A 24,077-nucleotide genomic window follows, 5' to 3' on the forward strand; every position below is an offset into this window, starting at 1 on the left:
TGTAAGGGAACTATTTTTTACATTTTCATTAGTAATGTTATAGCTCTACTAGTTTAACTTTTGCATCTATACAAGAAAGTATACCTTTATTTCTCTATATAATAATACCCAAAAGAGAGAAAAGCAAGAAACAAAATTATAACCAAAAAATAATAAAAGAGAGGTTGTGAGGATAGAACTCATTGCAGTTGCTAGTTGCTGAGGAAGCACCTTTGTCTTAATCTGAGAGTTACTTAGTTTCTGTGTCTCTGTGTGTGTGAACTTTTGCCCTTTCTAGGAAGATAAAAGAGAGAGGCAACATTGTATATTTTGCTTTGTCTTTGAATGCTATCTAGGATGCTGAATTATCACTAGAACTGAATCTTTTTGCCTTTCATAGTTTGAATGTGGCATTGGCTGCAAACACAGACACATAAAACTCAGGCTTAGTTGATGATCCAATGGAAGAAGAGCATACGCTGTGTAATGACTTACCACTCCAATGTTCCATTCATGACTTCTGAATTCTTTAAATGTTTTTTCATCCATTTCCTGTATATTCAGCAAAGCAAAGATTAGCTTTTGAGTCATAAGACACAGAGAAATTTAGAGATTCTGACACTTACCATGCTGTAAATTGGAGGGATAACTGTATTATCTTTGGGTTTTAGTGTAGGCATTACAGAGAACCTTGGTGCCATGTCCTGAGACCTGAAAGTCCATCTGCCAAGTTTGGACCATTGTTTAGTCCTTCACCAAAGAAAGAACAGAGAAAAACTGAGATTATAACTTACCCAATGTAGAGAAAAATACAAAACTGAGCCCACTCTCTAATCAGTAGCCTGAGCCAGTAGTTCTGCGAAGAGTTGTCCATGTTCATATAGATCTACCAAAACACAAGCTGAATGTGAGTACAAAACAATGAAGAAGCAAATCCAAAACATGATGTGATATGCTCATACCACAGTTTCTGCCATTGCTACTATCTGCATAGCTCCTTGAAACTTTCTGAAGAACACACAAAGATAAATATAACTCTTAGTTAGCTGTTTATCTACTTCCATCCACCACAAGTGTACTAAGCAACATAAGAACGTACTTGAACATGATGTATTTAGCATAGACAGCATCATGCATAGCTTGAACATTCTCATCCTCAATGAAACTTAGTTGTTCTCTTAACACCGATAAGTTTTGCGATATATGGTGGAAAATAACATAGAATGAGATCATGTAGTTAAGTATCAGAAGCACTGCGAAGTAAGGAACAGAAGCTCTGTATCCAACGAGAGTCAGATAAAAGACACAACCAAGTGAGGCTGTGGTTCTACGTTCTGTCAACGAGAGCCGTTCGCACGTGATGCAGTAACCGTGAGAGATGAGTAAAAAGGAAACAAACGAAGCTGTCTGAAACAGAACACCAGTCACATATACACCAAAAGACATCCAAAGAGAGCATATCTGATGGTGGAAACATGAGTGCCTGCCAACCGGTTCAAACCAATTAATAATTAAGTTTCTCAAAGAGAACATTAATGGTAAGTAGCTTACCAAAAGAGGAAAGATAGGGTTAGCTGTAATGCTTTGATCAAAGGAACTGAAGCAAGAATCCATTGTAAGCTATTTGTCTGCTCTAAAACAAAGACAGAAACACATAATCAAAACCAAACCAAACAGAGACATAAAGGTAGAGATGATAATGGACCTGAAAATTGCGGTTCTTGAAAGTGTTAACCGTCCAAGAACAAGCGGAGAGAGACCAGATCGATAGAAAAGTCAGGTAGAGAATAGGGAGATGACGATATGAATCATCGACGCCATTGATGCCGTGAGATTCTTCCATACAGAGCTTTAATCTCGCTGAAGAACGAGAAAAACCTTTTTAAAAAAGGAAAATTCTGTTTTTGTTTTAAACGCTTTCACACATTTGTGTTGGGGTTCTTAATTTCTTCTATATATGAATCTCTTTACTATTGACACTTGTCTTTTCCATTAGTTTTTGGATAAACTAATTTAATTATTAATATTTTAATTGAGACTTAACTGCCGTTAGATTAATTCCACTAATGTCGAAAAAAGAAAGATTAATTCCACTAATCTCTCCAACCAATTATTCAGTTTCGTTCCATGTATTAAAAACTGCAACTATTTAGGTTCCCTGTATTTAAAATCTTTGTACTAATCCGGATTTTGTATCTTATAAGTTATCATTTTTATCACATGTTTTTTTTTATAAAAACTAATATTGAAAATATTAGATTGATAAAAAATTATTCTGTTGATTTTTTAGCCAATTATGTAATATGTTATATGTTTCATTCCAATAATGTTGAAAATAGAGATTGATTTCACCAATGCCCCCTCCCACTAAGTATTCAGTTTAATTTCATGTGTTAGGACATCTCCGACTCCACTCTATTTTCCATTCTAAAATAGAGTTTAGAGTAAAAATGCTCAAATAGTACTCTATTTTCTAGTCTATAATAATGTAAACCTATTTTTTACTCTATATATAGAGTAGTTTTTTTATTTTTTATTCATCAGTCTATTTTTCACTTTAAAATAAAATACCATTAAAGAAATATACAACTCTATTATAGACCTACTCTATTTTAGAGGAAAAAATAAAGTATACCATTAGAGATTCTAAAATTGCAAGTTTTTCGTCTTCTTTCACGTATTTCAATCTCTATAATCACAGAATAATCTGAAACTAATAGTACTCTTTTATCCCATGTTTTTTATGAAAATAAAACCATGATAATAAATTGATTAAAAAATTATTTGATTGATTTTAGCCGTTTTTATCAAGTTATTCGAACAATAGTAATATGTAGGTCAGTAGGTGAAACAGTTTTCATTTTTAAATTTTTGATACAAAATATAATAAAAATGGTTTGAGTAGACGAATATTTCGGAGAGCATAAAAAGAAGGTGGAGGAGAGAGCAGACATGCGAACAAAATGGCCATCCAACTAACCCACTCTTTGTCGTTGAGTTTTGATCACCAAAACCTTTTGTTTTCCCTGTTTTTATTTTATTTTATTAGTTGTATTTCTTTATGTAATTTTTGTTGACCGGTTCTTTAATATTGTGGTGCAGTTGCCACTTAAATCAATCATACGTGGATATTTTATAATTTTTTTTAGATTAAACAGGAACGTGGATGACACTACTCAGCAAATTAGGTCAAAACATCAAATATGGTGGGAAAATAAAAATAAAAATAAAAATAAAAACCTTCGGTTCATATATTTGGACAAGTGCTGCAAGAAAATAATAGTAATCAAAAGGGAGAAAGATTCATGCAGGGAAATATGCAAGCATGTCACTGGTTATATTATAAGTCATCGTTATCCATTTTAGCTAAATTATTTGATTTTAAAATTCTCATGCTAATCTTAAGAGCACTACGTTACGTCGACTAAATGCTTTGGACGGCTGAGGCAACAACATCGTCGTTTTGAACACAGTAATCACGTACGTGGTAAAGCTATAACTGTTTGTCTTATATTTTTTTTTTTGGTTTAATTACTGGTTTGACACATGCTGTTTTACAACTCCGTTATTGCTTGTCGCCTTCTTTGCATCAGATCGGTTCAGCGTATATGATCGGTTCAGCTAGAAAACTTAGTATGATTAGTTCTTAAAACGAGTAAGAAGGAATAGTAATAAAGAAACTTGACACACTTTTCTTTGACCATATGTAGAGACAGTGATTCACTATACTCTTTATCAATGTCTCTTGTTGTTTGTTTGCCACTGAGTTTAAGCGTGACTAGATTATTTAAGCATTTACGTGAGAGCGTGGGCTGCCTGAGACTGACTTGACTTTAGTACAGGGGCGTCCCTGAGATGCTGGAGGCCTAAAACAATTTAGTAAGAGTTTTATAAAAAAAAATTTTTTTACAAATTTAGGGGCCTTTTCTTATGTAAATTTTTTTGAAAAATTTGGGGGCCCTAAACCGGTGTTTCAGTCCGCTGTGCCCAGGACCGCCCCTGCTTTAGTAGGAGGCAGGAGCTGTGATATTCTTTCCTGAACACTGAAAAAATATTTCTTTTGCCAGATCTGACATGAATTTTGAGAAGCTGAATCTTTAGAGCATTGAGCATTGCCAAAATAGAGAGAAGAGTTTCGTTCTATTGAATGGCTCTTGGCCGAATATATATTACATTGGAGATTAGGTTAAACCTAAGAGATAAGACTAAGGAAACAAGATAACTTCCATAACAAGATATGGAATATTTCCAATATATTTGACTATATCGTAATACTCCCCCTCAAGTTGGAGCGTGGAGGTCACAAACGCCTAACTTGCCTAGTAGATATGTAAACTGTTGTCTTCCAAGTGCTTTGGTGAGTAAATCGGCGAGCTGCTCAGTTGTTATAACATGTGATGTAGCAACGGTTCCTCTTTTTATCTCATCGCGAATAAAATGACAATCCTTTTCGATATGCTTGGTACGTTCGTGAAACACAGGATTTGCTGCTATGTGTAGAGCTGATTTGCTATCACAAATAAGTTTCATAGGGTCGTGATGACTAATGCCAATCGATTCAAGTAGCTCTTTTATCCAGAGAAGTTCTTGAACTGCTGCTGTCATGGATCTATATTCAGCTTCTGCAGAGGAAAGAGATACACGATCTTGTTTCTTTGTTTTCCACGACACTGGAGAGTCCCCTAGAAGGACGACATAGCTGCTTAGAGAGCGTCGAGTTCTTGGACAAGCACCCCAATCAGAATCACAATAAGCTGTTACGCGGAGATCAGAGGTTGATGAGAGTAAAATGCCTTGTCCTGGACAGCCCTTGAGATAGCGAACAACGCGCACTGCTGCCTCCCAGTGTGCTTGACGCGGAGCCTGCATGAACTGCGCGAGGATGTTGATGCAGTAGCTTAGTTCAGGACGAGTAAGGCCGAGATATACCAGTCTCCCCACAAGGCGCCTATACCTCGTGGGATGCAAATAAAAGGGACTTTTATCACGCGGAAGATTATGATTCTGTTCTATTGGTGTGTCGAATGGACGACAACCAGTGAGACCACATTCAGTGATAATGTCAAGACAATATTTCCGTTGGGAGAGAAAGATACCATCTGGTCCGCGAGCTACTTCAAGACCCAAGAAGTATTTTAAAACGCCTAGATCTTTCATGCGGAAGCAAGTGTGAAGATAGTTCTTGAACTGAGTAATGATATCATGATCATTGCCAATGATTACTAAGTCGTCAACATAGACAAGGATATGAAGAACTTTGTCACCTCGAACCCGAGAGAAAAGGGAGTAGTCTTTACGGCACTGAACAAAACCGTACTCGAGGAGTGCATTGGAGAGCTTTGAGAACCAACAGCGAGGTGCCTGACGGAGCCCATACAAAGATTTATGTAAACGACAGACTAGAGATGGATCCGAGGGTGCGTAACCTGGTGGAGGCTTCATATAGATTTCTTCTTCAAGATCGCCATGTAGAAATGCATTGTAAACATCCATTTGATGAAGTTCCCAGTTCTTGGCAGCTGCAACTTCAAGAAGAATTCTAATGGTGTTCATCTTGACCACTGGTGCAAAAGTTTCATCATAGTCCACTCCTTCTTCTTGATGATTTCCCATGACTACTAACCGTGATTTATGTCGGTTGATAGTTCCATCAGCATTATATTTTATGCGATATACCCATTTACATGCAAGCGCTTTCTTGCCTGGCGGAAGTTTCTGAAAAGACCATGTCTTGTTGTCTTCGAGTGCTACGTACTCTGTTCCCATCGAATCGCGCCAAACTTTGAGTTTCATAGCATCACGGAAATGAATGGGTTCATCACCGAGGGTTATTGCAGCCAAAAATGCTGTATGTTTAGGTGAGAAACCATCTATAGAGACATAGTTAGCAATGGGATATAAGCACGTACCAGAAGATGTCGATGTGGAGTCGGTGGAGTCGAGAACAAGGTTTATATCACATCGAGCAGAGTACGTGACATACGGCTTGAGACGTGTAGATGGAACCTTTGTACGTTGGCCTCGACCAAGTAACTCATCTGAAGAGGTTTCAGGCAGTGGTTCTAGTGAATTCTCAGTCGGAGGATCTTCTTCTATTTGAGAATCCTCATCGATAGGAGAGGAGGATGAAGAAACTGGAGAGGTAGACTCTGGTAAAGTTGCAGCAGGAGTGTTCTCTGGAGTGGGCAAATCACTCCCCCTATCGTTATTGATCTGATCGGGGATCGAGATATCAATGATTTCTTCAAACTGTGGAGAGACCTGAGGAGGTTGAATGATCGGTGTAGGTAAAGCTGGTTTGCTTGTAGCATACGGAAACGACGTCTCATGAAAAATTACATCTCTAGAGACGAAAAATCCATTTGTCTCAAGGTCGAAAACGCGCCAACCTTTCTGACCAAAAGGATAACCAACAAATATGCACCGTCTACTGCGAGCTTCGAACTTATCTGTTTTTGCAGTCTGTTTCTTAGCAAAACACAGGCTTCCAAAAACCCTGAGATGAGAGTATGCTGGAGGAGACTTATGAAGGATTTCATACGGAGACTTGCCGTCAAGGAGTGGAGTAGGTGTTCGGTTGATTAGATAGGCTGCTGTGAGGATACATTCTCCCCAAAATTTTATCGGTAAATGTCCTTGAAACATAAGAGATCTTGCCATATTAAGGATATGTCTATGCTTTCTTTCAGCTCTTCCATTTTGCTGTGGAGTTCCAACACAGGAGGTCTGATGGAGAATCCCTTGTTCAGCAAAGTACTTACGTAGACACATGAATTCTGTGCCATTGTCACTCCTAACTGTATGAACTTTCTTTTCGAACTGTCTTTCTGTCATGGCGCAGAAATTTTTAAGGACGGTGGCAACTTCACTTTTTGCGAGTAGAAGATGAGTCCATACTGCCCGAGAATGATCGTCTACTATTGTGAGAAAATAGTGAGCACCAGAGGATGATTTTGTCCGGTATGGTCCCCAGACATCGCAATGAATTAGAGAAAAACATTGTGTAGCTTTATTATAACTATCTGTAAATGAATCACGAGAATGTTTTGCTCTAATGCAGACATCACAGAAATCTTTAAACTCGCAAATATTATTATCAAAATCCTTTAAAGTAGATAAAACTGAAGATAATGCTTTCTTTCCCGGATGTCCCATGCGTTGATGCCACAATGCTGCGTAGTTTGTTGAAGTAGTCTTGTAGGCTCGAGCTGGAACTATTCCGCGAAAGTGATAAACCCCGTTCTCTTCCTCACCTGCTCCAATCGGCATCTTCGAAGAAAGGTCCTGTATTACGCATAATTTGTCAGTAAAGATAGCAAAACAAGACAAATCTCGTAATAGGCGTGCCAGTGAAATCAGTGTGCACGAGAGATCGGGTACAAAAAGAACGTGAGTGAGAGTTCTATCGCCACCAAGATGAAGAGATCCTTCTTTGGTTGCATACGTGTGTTTGCCGTTTGGCAAAACAATAATGCTGCGAGGTATTTCGCAGAGATCAGTTAACAAATCTACATCTCCTGTCATATGATGCGATGCTCCCGAATCAAGAAGAAAATCAACGTTCATATGCTTACCAGATAGCTTTTCTGTGGAGGTATTAGATGGTTTGAGAAGATTTACGATTGCAGACCATGTTTCTCTGCTGACTCCAGGAATTTGATCTGGATAGTCTTGTGTCGCTGCCGTAGTGTTGCTTGCACGAGCTGGTTGAGGGCTCCTGCCTCTACCGCGACCTCTGCTACTTCCACGGCCACGACCTCTTCCTGATGAGGCTTCAGACCATCCTTCAGGATATCCATTAAGAACCCAGCAGTTTTCAATAGTATGATTTGTGCGACTACAGTGAGTGCACAGAAGATTATTTCTTGATCGTGTGGCAGAAGCAATTGCATTGACTCCTTGTTGAACTGCACAACCAATAGCGTCCATGCGTTCCTCTTTACTCCTAGAGATTGTGAGATGTCTTTCTTCTGCAACAAGTTCTGAGTAAATTTGGTCCAAGTTCAGATCTTTGTCTCGAGTGAGACGACCAAGTAGATTAGTCCGAGTTGTGCCAAACCGAGATGCATCGAGACCCATGAGGAACTGATGAATGCGTTCATGGTCACGCCTTTTGTTGTGTTGAAGTAGGATTGTACACATCGGGTTCTCGCAACAGCAGCCAATTGCAGGTTCATAATCATCTAGGTCATCCCACATGACTTTGAGTTTACCGAAATAGGTTGATACGTCCTGTCCGGTTTGCTGACATGCTGCAATATCTGCTTTTAACTGATGGACACGAGGTGCGTTTCCAGAAGAGAATCGAGCTCGGAGATTCTCCCACATCACAATTGCATTTTCAACAACAGATATTGAGTGATGAATCTTAGGATCAATACTTGCGTATAACCAGCCGATGAGCATAGAGTTTACGGTGGCCCACTTGTCATAATCTGCTGATGTTGGCGCTGGCTTTTGTAGAGTTCCGTCGATGAAGCCAAGCTTTTGTTTAGCGCGAAGATTATTTCTAGCAAGCTTTGCCCATCGTTCGTAATTATCACCGTTCAAAAGGATTGGTGTGAGGACATGATGAGGATGATCGGATGGATGTAAATAATATGGTGAGGTTGTGATAGGGACTTTTCCTGAGCTCTCGCTCGTTTTCCCACTTGAAGGGGTTTTGGAGGAGGAATCGTCATCTTCCACCATACTTTATGAAGCAGAGGTTGCTTGTGTTTAGAGACTTGAGGGAGAAGAAAAATTTGGATCTATTCTTGCTCTGATACCATGCCAAAATAGAGAGAAGAGTTTCGTTCTATTGAATGGCTCTTGGCCGAATATATATTACATTGGAGATTAGGTTAAACCTAAGAGATAAGACTAAGGAAACAAGATAACTTCCATAACAAGATATGGAATATTTCCAATATATTTGACTATATCGTAATAGACATGAATTTTGAGAAGCTGAATCTTTAGAGCATTGAGCAATGATAGAAGCTGAATCTTTAGAGCATTAAGCAATGATATCTAACCAATAGAAATAACTCATGCAAAGAAACAATGGCTAAGAACGCCAATCCAAACTTCAACTAGATCAATGTGACAAATTCAAAATCACTTATATTCCTAAGTCCACCGAAAGGGCACTAAAACTATCCTACTACAATATAAACTTTGGCACGATACAACTAGCGAAAAGAAAACGAGAAATAAAGTTCCTCAAAAGACCCAAATTACTAACTAGGGAAAATATTTTCAAACCATACAGATTTTCAAAACCCAAAAAGAAAAAAAAAATTAAGAAAATGACCTCACATAGCACCAATAGCTGCGATATTTAATGGGCTGGGCTACATTACATTTTAGGCCTGATTTGTAGTTAACGTGTCTAAACTCTAGACTTTTAAAACGTAAGCAATTCCGTGTTTTAATGCAATGACAATAAATATTTTTCATCATTAGATGTTGAAACTTGAAACCACTCAAACTAGACAATTATTTTCATCATGATGAACAATTAAACATTATGCTAACAAAAAGTACCATTTTGTAACAACATTTTACAGACATTAAATGTAGAAGTGGTAAAGTAAGTTTAGTTTAATAAATTTGAAATGGAGTTGACAAAAGGAGAAAGAAAGAAAGAAAGAAAGAAAGAGGCTTCAGCTTTAAGACGCGAAGACGCATGCAAAGAAGGTAATGATGTTGTCTCTGCATCTCTACGCAGACCTCTCTCCCACAGTCCCACGCCATTTGCTTATTTTTATACGCTTCTGACCATTTCCCATTGCCGCTCTGATCTTACCCTTCAATTTATCACTTTATTACACATTATGCCACTCTCCCACTTTCCTCGTAGCAACTACTCATTGGTCAGGGTAATGTAAGATTTAGCTATACAGTCCTCATTCATCTCATAATTACCGTCGTCACACAAATGGTTAATAGCATAGTTAACCATAACTTATTCACAAGAATAGATTGAATGAGAAACCCGTTATTTTGTATTAATTTTTGAAAAACTAATTTTTACTTTAAAAGTTTGGAAATATCAACACTAATATATACTAGTTTTTAATTGATTTACTCATTATTAATGAAATTCGAGTTGAAACTATATAAAATTTTAATATGATATCAGTTGATGTTTTGTTAATACAACTAAAGAACTCAAAATTTTTATTATTAGTTCTAAAGTAAGATTTTGTTTGCCATGAACTCTAAAATGTATCATTTCGAAAAATATGTTAAAATTTTAACAGAGTAATAATACTAATATATAAATGTTATAAAGCAATCTATTTATTACTATTTGCTTTTGAATTAGAAACTTATAATTTGACATAATGTTTGCATTTTGGACTGATTTATTCACATGTTATAAGGGTATTTTTGACGATTCGGGTAAAGAGAGATTTGGGTTTTACCGTCGAGGTGGTGGTGAGGTATGCAATGTGCCAATCAGCAAAAGAGAAAAAGAGAATGCCAACGAGAAAGTTAATTCACAAACGCAACTTGAAAAAAATAAAACAAAAATGAAAAATATTTGATGCAGTGTGCCACTATCAAATCATCATTGATTAAAAAAAATATAATTAAATATTGAAAAGCCCAAAAAAATCAAAGTTGCCATGAATAAGCAGAGGAAAAAAGAGAGAGAGAGTAGATAAACATCTAAAACAACAGTAGTAGTAGCTTCATGATTCCTTCTCTACATACTCTCTCATACGTCTTCTTCGTCGTCTCTAGTTTCCTCCTTTCATTAAATTTCTAGGGTTTTCATAATAAAGCTTTAACCTTTTCAATGAGAGCTCGGAGATGGAGAATATGGGTTTTGAGAACTGACTGATAATGGCTATCTGGGGACTCGGGTTTTCTAATGGCTGAGTCAACTCGTTGATTCTCTGTACCGACACGAGAAAACAGAACATAAAGGTTGTAGCTTTCTTGTTTTTTGAGGTTTTTCCTTTTCTGGGTGTTTGCAAAAAAAGCTGAAAGTTGTAATCTTTGGGGGAAAACAAAAGTCTTTTTCTTGTGTTTTGTAATTTTGTCCTTAAAAGGATAAGTCTTGTGTTCTAAGTTATATAAGGCAAATGATATTCTGAAGGTTACTTAGGAGTTTGAGATGGAAGAGCACTGAGTGGATTAAGAAGCTTTGTCTCCTTCACTAAGTTGTGGGTTTTGTTAAGGTTATGTTCTGTTAGAAAGGAGTAGACTTTGGTATTAAGGAGTAATGGCAATGTCTTGCAAAGATGGGAAGATGGGATGCTTGGACAACGGGAAGTATGTGAGGTACACACCTGAGCAAGTTGAAGCGCTTGAGAGGCTTTACCATGACTGTCCTAAACCGAGCTCTATCCGCCGTCAGCAGTTGATCAGAGAGTGTCCTATTCTCTCTAACATTGAGCCCAAACAGATCAAAGTATGGTTTCAGAACCGAAGGTAATAATGATACTAACACTCCTTAATGCAGTAAATGGAAGTTTCTTTGATCTAATCTTTTATATACTTCAGATGCAGAGAGAAACAAAGGAAAGAGGCTTCACGGCTTCAAGCTGTGAATAGGAAGCTGACGGCAATGAACAAGCTGTTGATGGAGGAGAATGATAGGTTGCAGAAGCAAGTGTCACAGCTGGTTCATGAAAACAGCTACTTCCGTCAACACACTCCCAATGTGAGAATCCTGTCTTTAAGATTCATATAATGTTTCATATTGATTTTGTTTTATCTTTTGGTTCCAGCCTACCCTTCCAGGTAAAGACACAAGCTGTGAATCGGTTGTGACGAGTGGTCAGCACCAATTAGCATCACAGATTCCTCCAAGAGATGCTAGTCCTGCAGGGTTAGTTCTTTAGTGAGAGAACATGTTACTCTCTTAGTTACATTATATTCTGAATTAAATTTTGTGTTTGCAGACTTTTGTCCATTGCAGAAGAAACTTTAGCAGAGTTTCTTTCAAAGGCAACTGGAACCGCTGTTGAGTGGGTTCAGATGCCTGGAATGAAGGTATGTTCGTCTAATTGTGAATCATCAATGAGTTCTTCTTCTTCCTCTCTGTAACGGTTTGCCTTTATGTTTTTGTAACAGCCTGGTCCGGATTCCATTGGAATCATTTCTATTTCTCACGGTTGCGCTGGTGTGGCAGCACGCGCCTGTGGCCTAGTGGGTCTCGAGCCTACAAGGGTACGTGTAGAGATAGAACCATTCCTTATGCAATCTTCTACTACTCTACCTTAGATTAATCTGCTTTCTCTTTATTTACAGGTCGCAGAGATCGTCAAGGATCGGCCTTCGTGGTTCCGCGAATGCCGAGCTGTTGATGTTATGAATGTGTTGCCAACCGCCAACGGTGGAACCATTGAGCTGCTCTATATGCAGCTCTATGCACCAACTACGTTAGCTCCACCACGCGACTTCTGGTTGTTGCGTTACACATCTGTTCTAGAAGATGGCAGCCTTGTGGTGTGCGAGAGGTCTCTTAAGAGCACTCAGAACGGTCCTAGCATGCCACTGGTTCAACATTTTGTTAGAGCAGAGATGCTCCCTAGTGGGTACTTGATACGTCCTTGTGATGGTGGTGGCTCCATCATACACATTGTTGATCATATGGATTTGGAGGTAATAACAATCTTCACTCTATACTATTCAATGCATCAGAGAATGTTAAACCTGACTGTTTTGTTAAATAGGCTTGTAGTGTCCCTGAGGTCTTGCGTCCGCTCTACGAGTCACCAAAAGTACTTGCGCAGAAGACAACAATGGCAGTAAGTGAACTTAAAACTATTCCTAACATTGCCTTTTTGATGTTTTTAATCATTGTTTTTTTTTGTTCAAAGGCGCTGCGCCAACTCAAGCAAATAGCACAAGAGGTGTCTCAGACTAACAGTAGCGTCAATGGCTGGGGACGGCGTCCTGCTGCCTTACGAGCTTTGAGTCAAAGGCTAAGCAGGTTTTTGATACACTTCACTTTTTCCTTTTTTATTGATTTAGTAAATTGCTTTGTCTAATACATTTTTTTGTTTGTTTCCTTACAGAGGCTTCAATGAGGCTGTTAATGGTTTCACTGATGAAGGATGGTCAGTGATAGGAGACAGCATGGATGATGTCACAATCACTGTGAACTCTTCTCCAGACAAGCTGATGGGTTTGAACCTTACGTTTTCCAATGGCTTTGCTCCTGTTAGCAATGTGGTCTTATGCGCAAAAGCCTCCATGCTTTTACAGGTTCCTGCACCATTTTTTTTTGTTATAGATCAATTTATGTTTATTTCAACACTTTTTCTTACTCTTTTGTTTTGGATTTTTTTTGCAACTTTAGAATGTTCCTCCGGGGATCCTGCTTCGGTTTCTGAGGGAGCACAGATCAGAATGGGCTGACAACAACATTGATGCATATTTGGCAGCAGCTGTTAAAGTAGGACCTTGTAGTGCCAGAGTTGGAGGATTCGGTGGGCAAGTTATACTTCCACTTGCTCACACTATTGAGCATGAAGAGGTCAGTTCAAGCTTCTTATATACTATTTGATTGTTTGTTCTTTTGAGATTTGGTTTTTAATGATAAAACCTCTAAACTATTTTTGAATCGGAAGATAACCTTCAACTAACATTCTAACGTTGTAAACCCTCAATTTACTAACCGTTAACATTTTGTCATTCTCCGTCTATAATTCCATCTAAGGGGTTAAAAACTTATAGAACAGTTTATAAAATGGTTTAGAAAATCACTAAAAATGAATAAAACATTTATAATCACTTCTACATTATTTTAAATTATTAGAACCAATTTATAATCTTTTAAATTAATTTATAAATCATTATACATTATCTTAGTAATTTTATAAACCGATTTAAAAGGTTTCATAAATATTTTACCAAGCTTTTTTAGAAATGATTAATAAGGCTTTATCAGTGATTTTATAAGCCTTCACAATCCTACTACATCTCTTATAAATTTTTTTATAAATGATTTGTGGTGTTTCTTTGTTATTAGTCCATGGAAGTCATCAAATTGGAAGGTCTTGGCCACTCCCCTGAAGATGCAATCGTCCCAAGAGATATCTTCCTTCTACAAGTAAGTACTTTAGATTGTCTTGTCTGAATGAGTTTTAACGTGGATCACTGATAAATACATTCGTCTTGTGATCAGCTTTGTAGCGGCATGGATGAAAATGCTGTTGGAACATGCGCTGAACTCATATTTGCTCCAATTGATGCTTCCTTTGCTGATGATGCGCCTCTGCTTCCTTCTGGTTTCCGTATCATCCCTCTTGACTCCACAAAGGTTAGAACAAATAATCTTTTTACCACTTAAAAGTTTTCAGATTCTTAAAGCTTTATCTCGAACCTAAAAGCAGGAAGTGTCAAGTCCAAACCGAACGTTAGATCTTGCTTCAGCACTGGAGATTGGTCCAGCCGGAACAACAAAAGCATCAACCGATCAATCAGGAAGCTCCGGTACATGTGCAAGATCTGTGATGACAATAGCGTTTGAGTTTGGTATTGAGAGCCATATGCAAGAGCATGTAGCTTCCATGGCTAGGCAGTACGTTCGTGGTATCATCTCATCGGTTCAGAGAGTTGCATTGGCTCTCTCTCCTTCTCACATCAGCTCACAAGTCGGTCTACGCACTCCTTTGGGTACTCCTGAAGCCCAAACACTTGCTCGTTGGATCTGCCAGAGTTACAGGTGCTACATGGGTGTTGAGTTACTTAAATCAACAAGTGAAGGCAATGAATCTGTTCTCAAGAACCTTTGGCATCATACAGATGCTATCATCTGCTGCTCAATGAAGGTACTAACTTAAACATCAAACACTCAATGAATGTTTTATTATTCACTGATCCTCGTTTAACCTTTTTTGTTTAGGCCATGCCAGTCTTCACATTTGCAAACCAGGCGGGGCTTGACATGCTTGAGACTACGTTGGTTTCTCTTCAAGATATCTCTTTAGAGAAGATATTTGATGACAATGGAAGAAAGACTCTCTGCTCTGAGTTCCCACAGATCATGCAACAGGTTTTTTAACAACGTTCTGGTCTGATTTGTGTAGTAGTTTGATGAGGTTTTATCTGACTTTAACTTGATTTTTTTGGTTTAGGGCTTTGCGAGTCTTCAAGGTGGGATATGTCTGTCAAGCATGGGGAGACCAGTTTCATACGAGAGAGCAGTTGCTTGGAAAGTACTCAATGAAGAAGAGAACGCTCATTGTATCTGCTTTGTGTTCATCAACTGGTCCTTTGTTTGATACTTCAAAAATAATCTGTTTTTTATTGCAGAAGATACTTTGGTTGTACTGTAAGACGGTCTCTGTTTGTTGTGTTCTTGATGTTTGCTGTGAAACACATTAACAGTATTTTGTTTAAAAACTCAAGAAAAATGATGTTTGTGGTTTATTTGATTACGTGTGATGATGATCTTTTATCTAAGTTCGAACTCAGTTTCCTGTCGATATATATTAAGAACAAGACGCAACAATTATTTAACATCAATCAAGTTGCTTTGGTCTAGTGGTAAAGAAGTTCCAGCTGGAGTGCCCGTTCTTCGGTTCGAGCCTTGGCCACTGCGGAATTTACATATGGGCTGCAGCATCCGAGATCGAAAACCGTTACACGGTGAGCCACCTGGTGACCTTCGGATCCATGCTCACTTCGGTCTCTAGTCTAAATCACCACGGTGGGGTCAGAATACTTGGTTAGCAAAAAAACAATTATTTAGCATGTAAATAAGACCTAGGCCTGGGCAAAATAACCAGAACTGAAGAACCGAATCGAAATACCCGAAATCAGAACCGGACCAATACCTTTAAATACCCGAACGGTTCCTATATTTTTATATCCGAAATAACCGAATCGAACCGGAACCGAACGGGTACCCAAATATATAAAAAATATTAATAATATATACATATAACATCACTAAATATATATTTTTAATTTAAAATTTTATTAAAAGTATTTGAAAATAGTTGAGGATAACTAAATTATTATAAAGTATCCGAAACTATCCGGATAGTTTTATCCGAAATATCCAAAGTAATCCGAAATATCCAAATTTTTTATCTAAATCATCCCAAGTATTTGATATTTTATCCTAAATAACCGATATTTTTTTCCAAATTATCCGAATTACTCGAACTATCTGAACCCGAACCAAATCCAAATGAGAACCAAACTTTTTTCGGATATTTTTTGGTTCCTACATTTACTATCCGAACCGAACCGAACCGAACTGAAAATAAATAAAATACTAAATGGATCCTCTAGCCCCTATCCGAACTACCCAAAACCCGAAATAACCGAACCGAATCGATACCCGAAATGTCCAGGTTTAGTAAGACCTATAAAGTCCATGTAGAGATTTTAGCTATCATACATGAAAGTTTCGTTATACCACTCTTCCACCTGCTCTATATTATAACGACCATGACGCAATCCACATATTCACACGCACACCACCAAGTGGTAGTCGAGTAGTTGACTTTTATATTGGCTAATACAAGATTTATATTCACAATCGATTGCATCATGTTTTGGTGTTACTTCTAAACAAATACCGCATTTTGAGGTTAACAAAAACATATACTTCAAAAGATGCAAAGTCCTCTCTCTTCTGAAGGTCCATCAGGTACAACCATCTTTATAGATGCATACTTCTAATCATTTAATTCCATAATTAGAAAAACTCATCCGACTTATGAAGTTGACATGATCTCTTTCTATCATCAGATTCAAATCCATTCCCAATGGCACAAAAGTTGGAAGCGAAAGGCGGGAATGGAGGCAAAGAATGGGATGATGGAGCTGATCATGAGGGTGTATCAAAGATTTATATACGAGAGGGTAGCGAAGGCATAGAGTCCATCAAGTTCGACTATGTCAAGAACGGGGAACCTGAAACTGGACCAATCCATGGTGGCTTGGGTCAAGATTTCACTGACTCGGTACGTTTTCATATCATCGATTCATCAATTTTTGCTTGGTTTTGCTGCCATCTTTGAATAAATTTTACATTCTTTCAAAACCAAGAGTAGACTTTTCTGACGATCTTTGATTTTGTTAGATCGCATGGACCAATATGGCTAGTTCGAAGTTGACTTTTTTTTTCTTCGTTCGTAAAATAAACCGATATTATTTCCTTGGAACGTGACTTTATCAAAGCGTATCATACTGTTCCTGTTCCATTTCCCTAGGAATGATTCGATGTCTTTATGGCTTCTTGTTAGATCCGGTCTAGGTTTAGTTAATGTTGTCAACTCTTTATAAATGCTTTATATGGTCATCATATTCTTCTTGTGGATATACACATTTTGCAGTTTGATATTAACCATACCATTGATGAGCATATCGTATCTGTTAAGTGTTACTACGACGAGGGTGCGATACAAGGCCTTGTGGTCAAAACCAACACCAGGACTTCCGCACTCATGGGGTACAACCTTGGTACCAAGTTTAAACTTCAAGTGAAAGACAAGAAGATCATTGGGTTTCATGGATCTTCTGACAAAAACCTAAACTCTCTGGGAGCTTATTTCGCACCGCTTTCTCCTGCTAATATGGAAATCTAAGAGTTCTACCGAAAAGCTATATGTACAAGATTCATCGGTTTGATTTTTATGTTGCTTTGAATCTGTACTAATTGACTTTGTATCATCTTCCTTGTTGTTTTGGCGTGCCTTTCACTTATTCAATCGCTTGCACGTTACAAATTGCAATAGGGTATATATTTATTTTGTTTTTGTTCAGACTAAGTTCCACTTTCCTAATAAAAAATAAATATTCCATTTTATATCACTATATATATTGAGTTGCTCTTTAAGATTTAAATTTTGATTACGTAGAGAACGTGTCTATCCAAACAATTTTCTCCACCAAAATTCAATTAATAATCGACTGATTTTCAAAAACCACTAAATTAAAGTATGTCATATTATATCCACATCTCTATCGTTGACTTATATCAAATTCAAATGCATACATCAGCCAAGATAATGAAGAGAAAAATACTTAGGAACTCAATCAATAATTGATTGTGATTTATGTCATTAATGACTTTTACGATCGTTAATAAAGTTTAGAAATACGTTAGTCGTCTATTAAGAGTATAAAATTTAAAGTATCATTTTGGTAGGACATTTGTTTTAGTTACCTATTTGCAACAATTAGACGTAAGAATTTGTCCAAAAAAAAAACAATTAGACGTAAGAACCTAAAACAACTGACAAACGATCAGATAAAAGAGCTATGTGAAGCCTTTTTGTTTGAGCAGGACGAACTCAATCCTAACAAGCAGAATTTGCCCAACTGGCAAGAAAGGCCCAAGAACTATAGATAAATACATGTAGTGGAGCTACGTCAAGATCATCAACCACATCAGCGACTGTGAGTCAGCAAAGAAACTTTTTAACTTAGAGCATTCCAATCATAAAACTAAATATAATCTTAAAATTAAATAACACTAATATTAGTATTACATTTTATTTTCCATCTTCAATCACAACACTAAATTATAGACTAAAAAAATCCTTTTTTCATTACATTATCATATTTAAGATCTTAAATTTTAATAATTACTTTCTATGTTATTGTTAATTAAATTTAAATATATATTATAATCAATAATTCAGGAATATATATATATATATATTTTTTAATTTGTATTATGTTTCTATAATATTGGTTTCACATCTTAGATTTTCTGCTTGTTTAGCTTGGCTTTAGTTTTGTAATTTTATGTTTTAGTGTTTATTTACACTTTAATATATTTTTACAAAAAAAACTTACACTTTAATATATATATATATATATCTTTAATTTAATTAATCTCAATATATTATTTCTGAAAATTATAAGTTTAAAATAAATAATTATATTACTAAAATTTAAACATTTAAAATATTATGATTTTTAAATTAATAAAATATTTTTATATTTTTATATTATTTTTCTACGAATTTTGAATATTTAATAAATCTAACTTAGTCATATCATAAAATAAAATATTTAATATTTAGTGTGATAAATAATTAGTAGTATATATTATACTATAGTATTTGGTATGCTAATATGTATTAAATTTCTTAAATAATGTTTTTCTGTAGTTTAGTTGGAAAGTAATTATACCAAATTCGTGGTGTTTTGCAGTTTCATTAGAGTCAAATTACTTTGCAGTTCCATTGGTGAACTTCAATGGCTTTGTAGAAAAATCATCCCAATCCCAATGGCACAATGGAAGTTCTTCCATGCAGTGTAAAGACTTTTCACAAAAAAAAAGAGATTGTGATAGTACCTAAAACCATGTCCATTGCTGAGTTTTCTAATAGCTATATATTTACGAATTAGTTCAAGAGAGAATAAAAATGATTGTTGAAAGAAGAAGAAAAATGATTCTTATTTAAGAGCTAAACCTTTTAGTTAAAAACTAGTTTTTGAGAAACTAGCCGATGATCCTCTTTTAGAGCATAGAGGTTGATTGGAAGAGTTCGTAGAAGTTGCAGACAACCATTTTTATTTCTACAAATCTTTTCAAATATAATCATCATGTTAAAATTGAATCTAGCACCAAAAGATTATAAAAGAAAACATGCTAATTTAAGAGAAATTCTGGGAATTCTAGTTCTTAAGTTATATGTATATATTATATATGTATATGTAATTTTAGGATTCTAAGTTTTATGAAAAATCCAAAGTTCCCAAAATATCTAGTTTCAAATACTTTGGATTGGGTTTTCCGTAAAACTTAGAATCATGCAATAACATACACATATATATATGTGTGTGTAACATATGTATTTATAGAATTAAAGAGCGAAAAACCCTTACATTGGAAGTATTTTGGAAGTGTTTTAAGAACTCAGTTTCTCTAAAAAATTTAGTCAGTGCTTTGAAAAAATTCTACATCAATAATTCAAAGTCACAACTAAATATTTAAAGTCTAAATCTTAAAACAAAACACATAAAACCACATATTCAACCAACCAAACCAATACTTTTTAGAGAACTTTTTATCATTAAACTACATAAAATAAAAAATAAACTGTGGATAATCTTTTGCTTAAAAAACTTTTAAAATGTTGAAGAGCACCTTTCTAATAATAACAAAAACATAGTATAGATTTATATAGATTTTTTTGTTACAAAAATAAAAATAAAAGAAAAAAATATATTTTGTTACTATAAACTTGATTTGTATTCAAACCCATTGTCTTTATAAGAGACCCAATCCCGATGTAAAGCATGGACTGTCCAGATCCAATTTTGGCACGTTCTCATCCATCAAATCAACTTAAATATACATATCTGAGTTAAAAAATAGTAACACGCATCACATTATCTTAATCTCACGATGGCTCAGAAGCTGGTAGCTAAAGGCGGCACCGGAGGAGGCACGGAATGGGATGATGGCCACCATGAAGGTATATCACAGATCTATATAAGAGAGGGCTGTGAAGGCATAGAGTCCATCAAATTCGACTATGTCAAGAACGAAGAACCTAAAGCTGGACCAATCCATGGTGGCTCGGGTCAGAGTTTCACTGAGTCGGTACGTCGTCAAACTTTCTTCCATATGATCTCATTCGTCAGTTCATCAAAGTTTGCTTGATTTTCTTGCGATCTTTGAGTTTTAGATCGCATGTGGTGTGTTACATTTTGACTTTATTAATTTATTAGGGTTACAAGTTCAATGTATACGAATGATTCGATGTGTTTAGCTTCTGGTTAGATCCGGTTTAGACTTGGTTATTGTTAGCAATTCTATATAAATGGCTTATATTATATGTTCATCAATAATTCTGAATACTTTTTTCTTTTCAGTTTGATCTAAACCATACCATTGATGAACATATCGTATCTGTCAAGTGTTACTACGACGAGGGTGCGATACAAGGCCTTGTGATCAAAACCAACATCATGACTTCTGCACTCATGGGATACAACCTTGGTACTACGTTCAAACTTGAAGTCAAAGGCAAGAAGATCATTGGGTTTCATGGATCTTCTGACAAAAACCTTCGCTCTCTAGGAGCTTATTTCGCACCGCTTTCTCCTGCTAATTTGAAATACTAATTGGAAAAAGCTACATATGCTCTTCATCCGTTTGGTTTAATGTTGTTTTGAGTCTGTACTAATTTACTATGTCATCATCTTTCATGTTTGTTTTGGTGTGGCTTTCACAAATTCCATCATTTGCAAGTTGTAAACTGCAGTAAGGTATTTGAATTTTAATGTTGGTTTGATGAACTTAACTTACTAGCACTTGAATTTTATTACAGTAGATTTTGAACTACTGCCTTTCATACTATTTCTGGATCCGCAAACTAACTAATAATGACATATATATATATATATATATATATATATAAACAAATCTGCTTGTACTTTTATATAATAAATCTGCAGTAGGCAAAACTTGTATATAAATGGCACGTTCATTCATTAACTTTTTTTTTTGGTGTGAATGCTACATCTTTCATTCATTAACTTATAGATCACCATCGATCCCACTCTCTACTCAACACCAGCTCTCTCTCTCTCTCTCTCTTGTCGACGACTATTTGAGGTCAACTCTCTCTCTTTCTTTCCTTAGACACGACTTGCTTTTATATACATCGATGTTTCATACCCTTAAGATCTTAAAGTATTGAAAGATTAATGAGCATTAGAAATCACTTATCCATATGTGAAGATTTCAAATCTATTCCAGATGACCCAAAGGCTGGAGGCGGAAGGGAGCAAGAATGGCCGGTACATATGGGATGACGGATTTAACCATGATGATGTGACAAAGATCTATGTAAGAGGTGGATCTGATGGCATACAATTCATACGTTTTGACTATATAATGAAGGGACAACTCAACAATGGATCATTCCATGGTGAATCATACAAGGGTTTCACACAGACGGTATAATGACTTTGAAAATAGCATTTCTAAATACACTCCATTTGTTTTTTTTTCTTTCTATTCTAACCGTTTTGTTCGAGTTTATAATCTGAAGATATTAGTTTTGTGATACTTTTATTTCAAACTTTGCAGTTTGAAATTAATCATCTAAAACATGAACATCTTGAGTCTGTCAACGGCTACTACACAGAGTCAACTGGGATTCAAGCACTTCAGTTCAAAACCAACTTAAGAATTTCTGAACTGATGGGATATGATGAAAAGGGTACTAAGTTTACTCTAGCAGTCCATGGGAAAAAGATAATTGGGTTTCACGGATCCAAACAATCAAATATCTATTCTCTTGGTGCATATTTCACATGGATAACTCCTACTAGAATGGAAGCGAAAGGCGGTAATGGAGGTAAGGAGTGGGATGATGGATCCGACCACGAAGGTGTAACAAAGATACATGTAAGAGGTGGTCGTAAAGGCATACAATACATTAAGTTTGACTATGTCAAGGATGGACAGCCAAAAGATGGGCCAATCCATGGTTCTATCTCAGGTGGAGGTTTTGAGCCCGTGGTATGTATATATATATATATAATAAATACTAAATTTTGTTACTCGATTCCATAACATTTTATTGAATGTTATATGTTGTTTTACCTTCATTTTCTTGTTTGCAGTTTGAAATTAAACATGTTGACCAGGAATGTCTAGTATCCGTGGAGGGATACTATGATGTAACGTCCGGGGTCATCCAAGGTCTTCAGTTCAAGACTAACTTCAATACTTCACAACTGATGGGATACAACAAGGGTACGAAGTTTATAATTTCAGAAAATGGAATGAAGATCATTGGGTTCCATGGATATGTTGAGAAGAGCTTAAAATCTCTTGGTGCGTATTTCACAAGGCTTACTCCAATGAAATTGGAATGCCAAGGTGCTACTAGTGGAGGCCTCCTTTGGGATGATGGTGCTTTCCAAGGCATAAGAAAGGTGTATGCTTACTATGAAAACAACTATATAATGTTTATCAGTTTTGATTATGAGAACGATGGCAAAGCAGAAAAGCGTGACCATGGGTTTAAAGATGGATTCACAGGACAAGAAGGAGAGGTAAAGCTCTACATATATATATATATATATATATATTTCTTCAACTATATATAATGGAAGACATGTGTGTGTGGTCTTAAATAGCTTGTATGTGCAGTTTGTTATCGACTATCCAAATGAATGTCTCACTTCGGTGGAAGGGACTTTCAGTAACGAAAGTGAAGCATGGATTACATCATTGACTTTCAAAACATCCAAAGGGAGAATCTCTCAGAAATTTGGAAATGAACGTTTTGGAGATCTTGGTATCCTACTTGAGAGCAAAGGTTGTGCTCTGGCTGGGTTCCATGGACGATCTGATGATTCTGTTCTTATGGCTATCGGAGCATATTTTTATCCTATGTCTTCTGATGCAAACAAACTAGAAGCAAAAGGTGGTGATGGAGGAGCGTTTTGGGACGATGGTCGCTTTGATGGTGTCAGAAAGATATACATTGGAATAAGCTCAAATGCCATATGCTTTGTCAAGTTCATGTACTACAAAGATGCTCGAATGTTCTTCGGAGATGATCATGGGAACAAGACCCAGCTATTTGGAGTCAAAGAGGTCACTGATTCAATACTTAAAGCTACTAGCTATTACTTGATCAAACTTATAATTATACACTAACGATTTTTCTTATTTTGCAGTTTGAGCTAAACTATCCATTTGAATATGTCACATCAGTGGAGGGTAGTTATGATAATATATCCGGAGCTATAACCATGCTTAGGCTCAAGACCAACAGACAAACCTCTCCAGACTTTGGAGTTGGTACAACATCAAGTTTCGTAGTCCACAAGGATAATCATATGATTGTAGGGTTCCATGGAAAGTCCAGTAACCTTCTTCTCCATAAAATTGGGGTCCATGTCATTCCTATCTGAATCCTATACAGATATACTCTCGAACATTAACGTTGATCTCTTGTCTTTCACTATCCCAAGTACTGTCTATGTAAGCAAGAGTCTCATCTCTCATGTAATCTAAGGTTTGATAACTAGGTGTCCACCCCGCGTTTGACGCGGCACAATGATTTTGAGAATATTTATTTACCGTGATTTTTTAATTTAAAAAACAAAATGATAAATTGGTTATCATGTACTCGAAAAATATACTCCCTCTA

At 36.4% G+C, this 24,077-nt stretch overlaps 5 protein-coding genes across 7 annotated transcripts; 4 read left to right on the forward strand and 1 right to left on the reverse strand.

Annotated features, from left to right (window-relative positions):
* Window positions 1-2: 2 nt before the first annotated feature.
* LOC106345747 lies at window positions 3-1,924 on the reverse strand. The gene is made up of 8 exons (XM_013784920.3): window positions 1,685-1,924; window positions 1,531-1,607; window positions 1,079-1,462; window positions 942-987; window positions 774-865; window positions 606-702; window positions 475-531; window positions 3-396 (listed from the first exon to the last, which is right to left on the reverse strand). The coding sequence occupies exons 1-8, from the start codon at window positions 1,820-1,822 to the stop codon at window positions 328-330; spliced, it is 960 nt and encodes a 319-aa protein (XP_013640374.2). The 5' UTR covers window positions 1,823-1,924; the 3' UTR covers window positions 3-327.
* Window positions 1,925-10,597: 8,673 nt separating this feature from the next.
* LOC106345748 (homeobox-leucine zipper protein ATHB-15) lies at window positions 10,598-15,357 on the forward strand. 2 transcript variants are annotated; one of them, XM_013784922.3, is made up of 15 exons: window positions 10,598-11,406; window positions 11,479-11,638; window positions 11,706-11,806; window positions 11,880-11,970; window positions 12,052-12,147; window positions 12,229-12,582; window positions 12,654-12,728; window positions 12,801-12,913; window positions 12,999-13,188; window positions 13,283-13,459; window positions 13,955-14,035; window positions 14,111-14,245; window positions 14,319-14,756; window positions 14,831-14,980; window positions 15,063-15,357. In XM_013784922.3, the coding sequence occupies exons 1-15, from the start codon at window positions 11,198-11,200 to the stop codon at window positions 15,207-15,209; spliced, it is 2,517 nt and encodes an 838-aa protein (XP_013640376.2). In that variant the 5' UTR covers window positions 10,598-11,197; the 3' UTR covers window positions 15,210-15,357. The 2 variants fall into 2 exon arrangements, with proteins under 2 accessions (XP_013640376.2, XP_013640375.2); XM_013784921.3 differs by having other exon boundaries at window positions 10,607-11,406; window positions 14,316-14,756.
* A 1,046-nt stretch (window positions 15,358-16,403) lies between these two features.
* On the forward strand, window positions 16,404-17,757 carry LOC106345750 (jacalin-related lectin 15). Its single transcript, XM_013784925.3, has 3 exons — window positions 16,404-16,588; window positions 16,690-16,904; window positions 17,277-17,757. Exons 1-3 carry the CDS (start codon window positions 16,555-16,557, stop codon window positions 17,526-17,528), a joined length of 501 nt encoding a protein of 166 aa, XP_013640379.1. The 5' UTR covers window positions 16,404-16,554; the 3' UTR covers window positions 17,529-17,757.
* Window positions 17,758-20,221: 2,464 nt separating this feature from the next.
* On the forward strand, window positions 20,222-21,197 carry LOC111213978 (jacalin-related lectin 15-like). The gene is made up of 2 exons (XM_022715822.2): window positions 20,222-20,503; window positions 20,776-21,197. Exons 1-2 carry the CDS (start codon window positions 20,306-20,308, stop codon window positions 21,025-21,027), a joined length of 450 nt encoding a protein of 149 aa, XP_022571543.1. The 5' UTR covers window positions 20,222-20,305; the 3' UTR covers window positions 21,028-21,197.
* Window positions 21,198-21,416: 219 nt separating this feature from the next.
* Window positions 21,417-23,954, forward strand: LOC106345749 (jacalin-related lectin 18). 2 transcript variants are annotated; one of them, XM_013784923.3, is made up of 6 exons: window positions 21,417-21,520; window positions 21,665-21,865; window positions 21,998-22,432; window positions 22,537-22,971; window positions 23,069-23,518; window positions 23,602-23,954. In XM_013784923.3, exons 2-6 carry the CDS (start codon window positions 21,665-21,667, stop codon window positions 23,836-23,838), a joined length of 1,758 nt encoding a protein of 585 aa, XP_013640377.1. In that variant the 5' UTR covers window positions 21,417-21,520; the 3' UTR covers window positions 23,839-23,954. The 2 variants fall into 2 exon arrangements, with proteins under 2 accessions (XP_013640377.1, XP_022576229.1); XM_022720508.2 differs by lacking the exon at window positions 21,417-21,520 and having other exon boundaries at window positions 21,536-21,865.
* The last annotated feature ends 123 nt before the right edge of the window (window positions 23,955-24,077 follow it).

Source organism: Brassica napus, chromosome A6 (assembly GCF_020379485.1).
Source record: "Brassica napus cultivar Da-Ae chromosome A6, Da-Ae, whole genome shotgun sequence".
NCBI classification, from domain to species: domain Eukaryota; kingdom Viridiplantae; phylum Streptophyta; class Magnoliopsida; order Brassicales; family Brassicaceae; genus Brassica; species Brassica napus.

Excerpts from the sequence above, each read along its gene's own strand:
- LOC111213978 (XM_022715822.2), top strand. The coding sequence starts at position 20,306 with ATGGCTCAGAAGCTGGTAGCTAAAGGCGGCACCGGAGGAGGCACGGAA. Across the intron at positions 20,504-20,775 it reads GTCAGAGTTTCACTGAGTCG|TTTGATCTAAACCATACCAT; the intron begins GTACGTCGTCAA and ends TTTTCTTTTCAG.
- LOC106345749 (XM_013784923.3), top strand. The coding sequence starts at position 21,665 with ATGACCCAAAGGCTGGAGGCGGAAGGGAGCAAGAATGGCCGGTACATA. Across the intron at positions 22,433-22,536 it reads GTGGAGGTTTTGAGCCCGTG|TTTGAAATTAAACATGTTGA; the intron begins GTATGTATATAT and ends TCTTGTTTGCAG. Across the intron at positions 22,972-23,068 it reads TCACAGGACAAGAAGGAGAG|TTTGTTATCGACTATCCAAA; the intron begins GTAAAGCTCTAC and ends TTGTATGTGCAG.
- LOC106345748 (XM_013784921.3), top strand. The coding sequence starts at position 11,198 with ATGGCAATGTCTTGCAAAGATGGGAAGATGGGATGCTTGGACAACGGG. Across the intron at positions 12,583-12,653 it reads TTGATCATATGGATTTGGAG|GCTTGTAGTGTCCCTGAGGT; the intron begins GTAATAACAATC and ends TTTGTTAAATAG. Across the intron at positions 13,189-13,282 it reads AAGCCTCCATGCTTTTACAG|AATGTTCCTCCGGGGATCCT; the intron begins GTTCCTGCACCA and ends TTGCAACTTTAG.
- LOC106345747 (XM_013784920.3), bottom strand. The coding sequence starts at position 1,822 with ATGGAAGAATCTCACGGCATCAATGGCGTCGATGATTCATATCGTCAT. Across the intron at positions 988-1,078 it reads GCTAAATACATCATGTTCAA|AAAGTTTCAAGGAGCTATGC; the intron begins GTACGTTCTTAT and ends TGTGTTCTTCAG. Across the intron at positions 397-474 it reads ATGAATGGAACATTGGAGTG|CCAATGCCACATTCAAACTA; the intron begins GTAAGTCATTAC and ends CTGTGTTTGCAG.
- LOC106345750 (XM_013784925.3), top strand. The coding sequence starts at position 16,555 with ATGCAAAGTCCTCTCTCTTCTGAAGGTCCATCAG. Across the intron at positions 16,589-16,689 it reads CTCTTCTGAAGGTCCATCAG|ATTCAAATCCATTCCCAATG; the intron begins GTACAACCATCT and ends TTCTATCATCAG. Across the intron at positions 16,905-17,276 it reads GTCAAGATTTCACTGACTCG|TTTGATATTAACCATACCAT; the intron begins GTACGTTTTCAT and ends CACATTTTGCAG.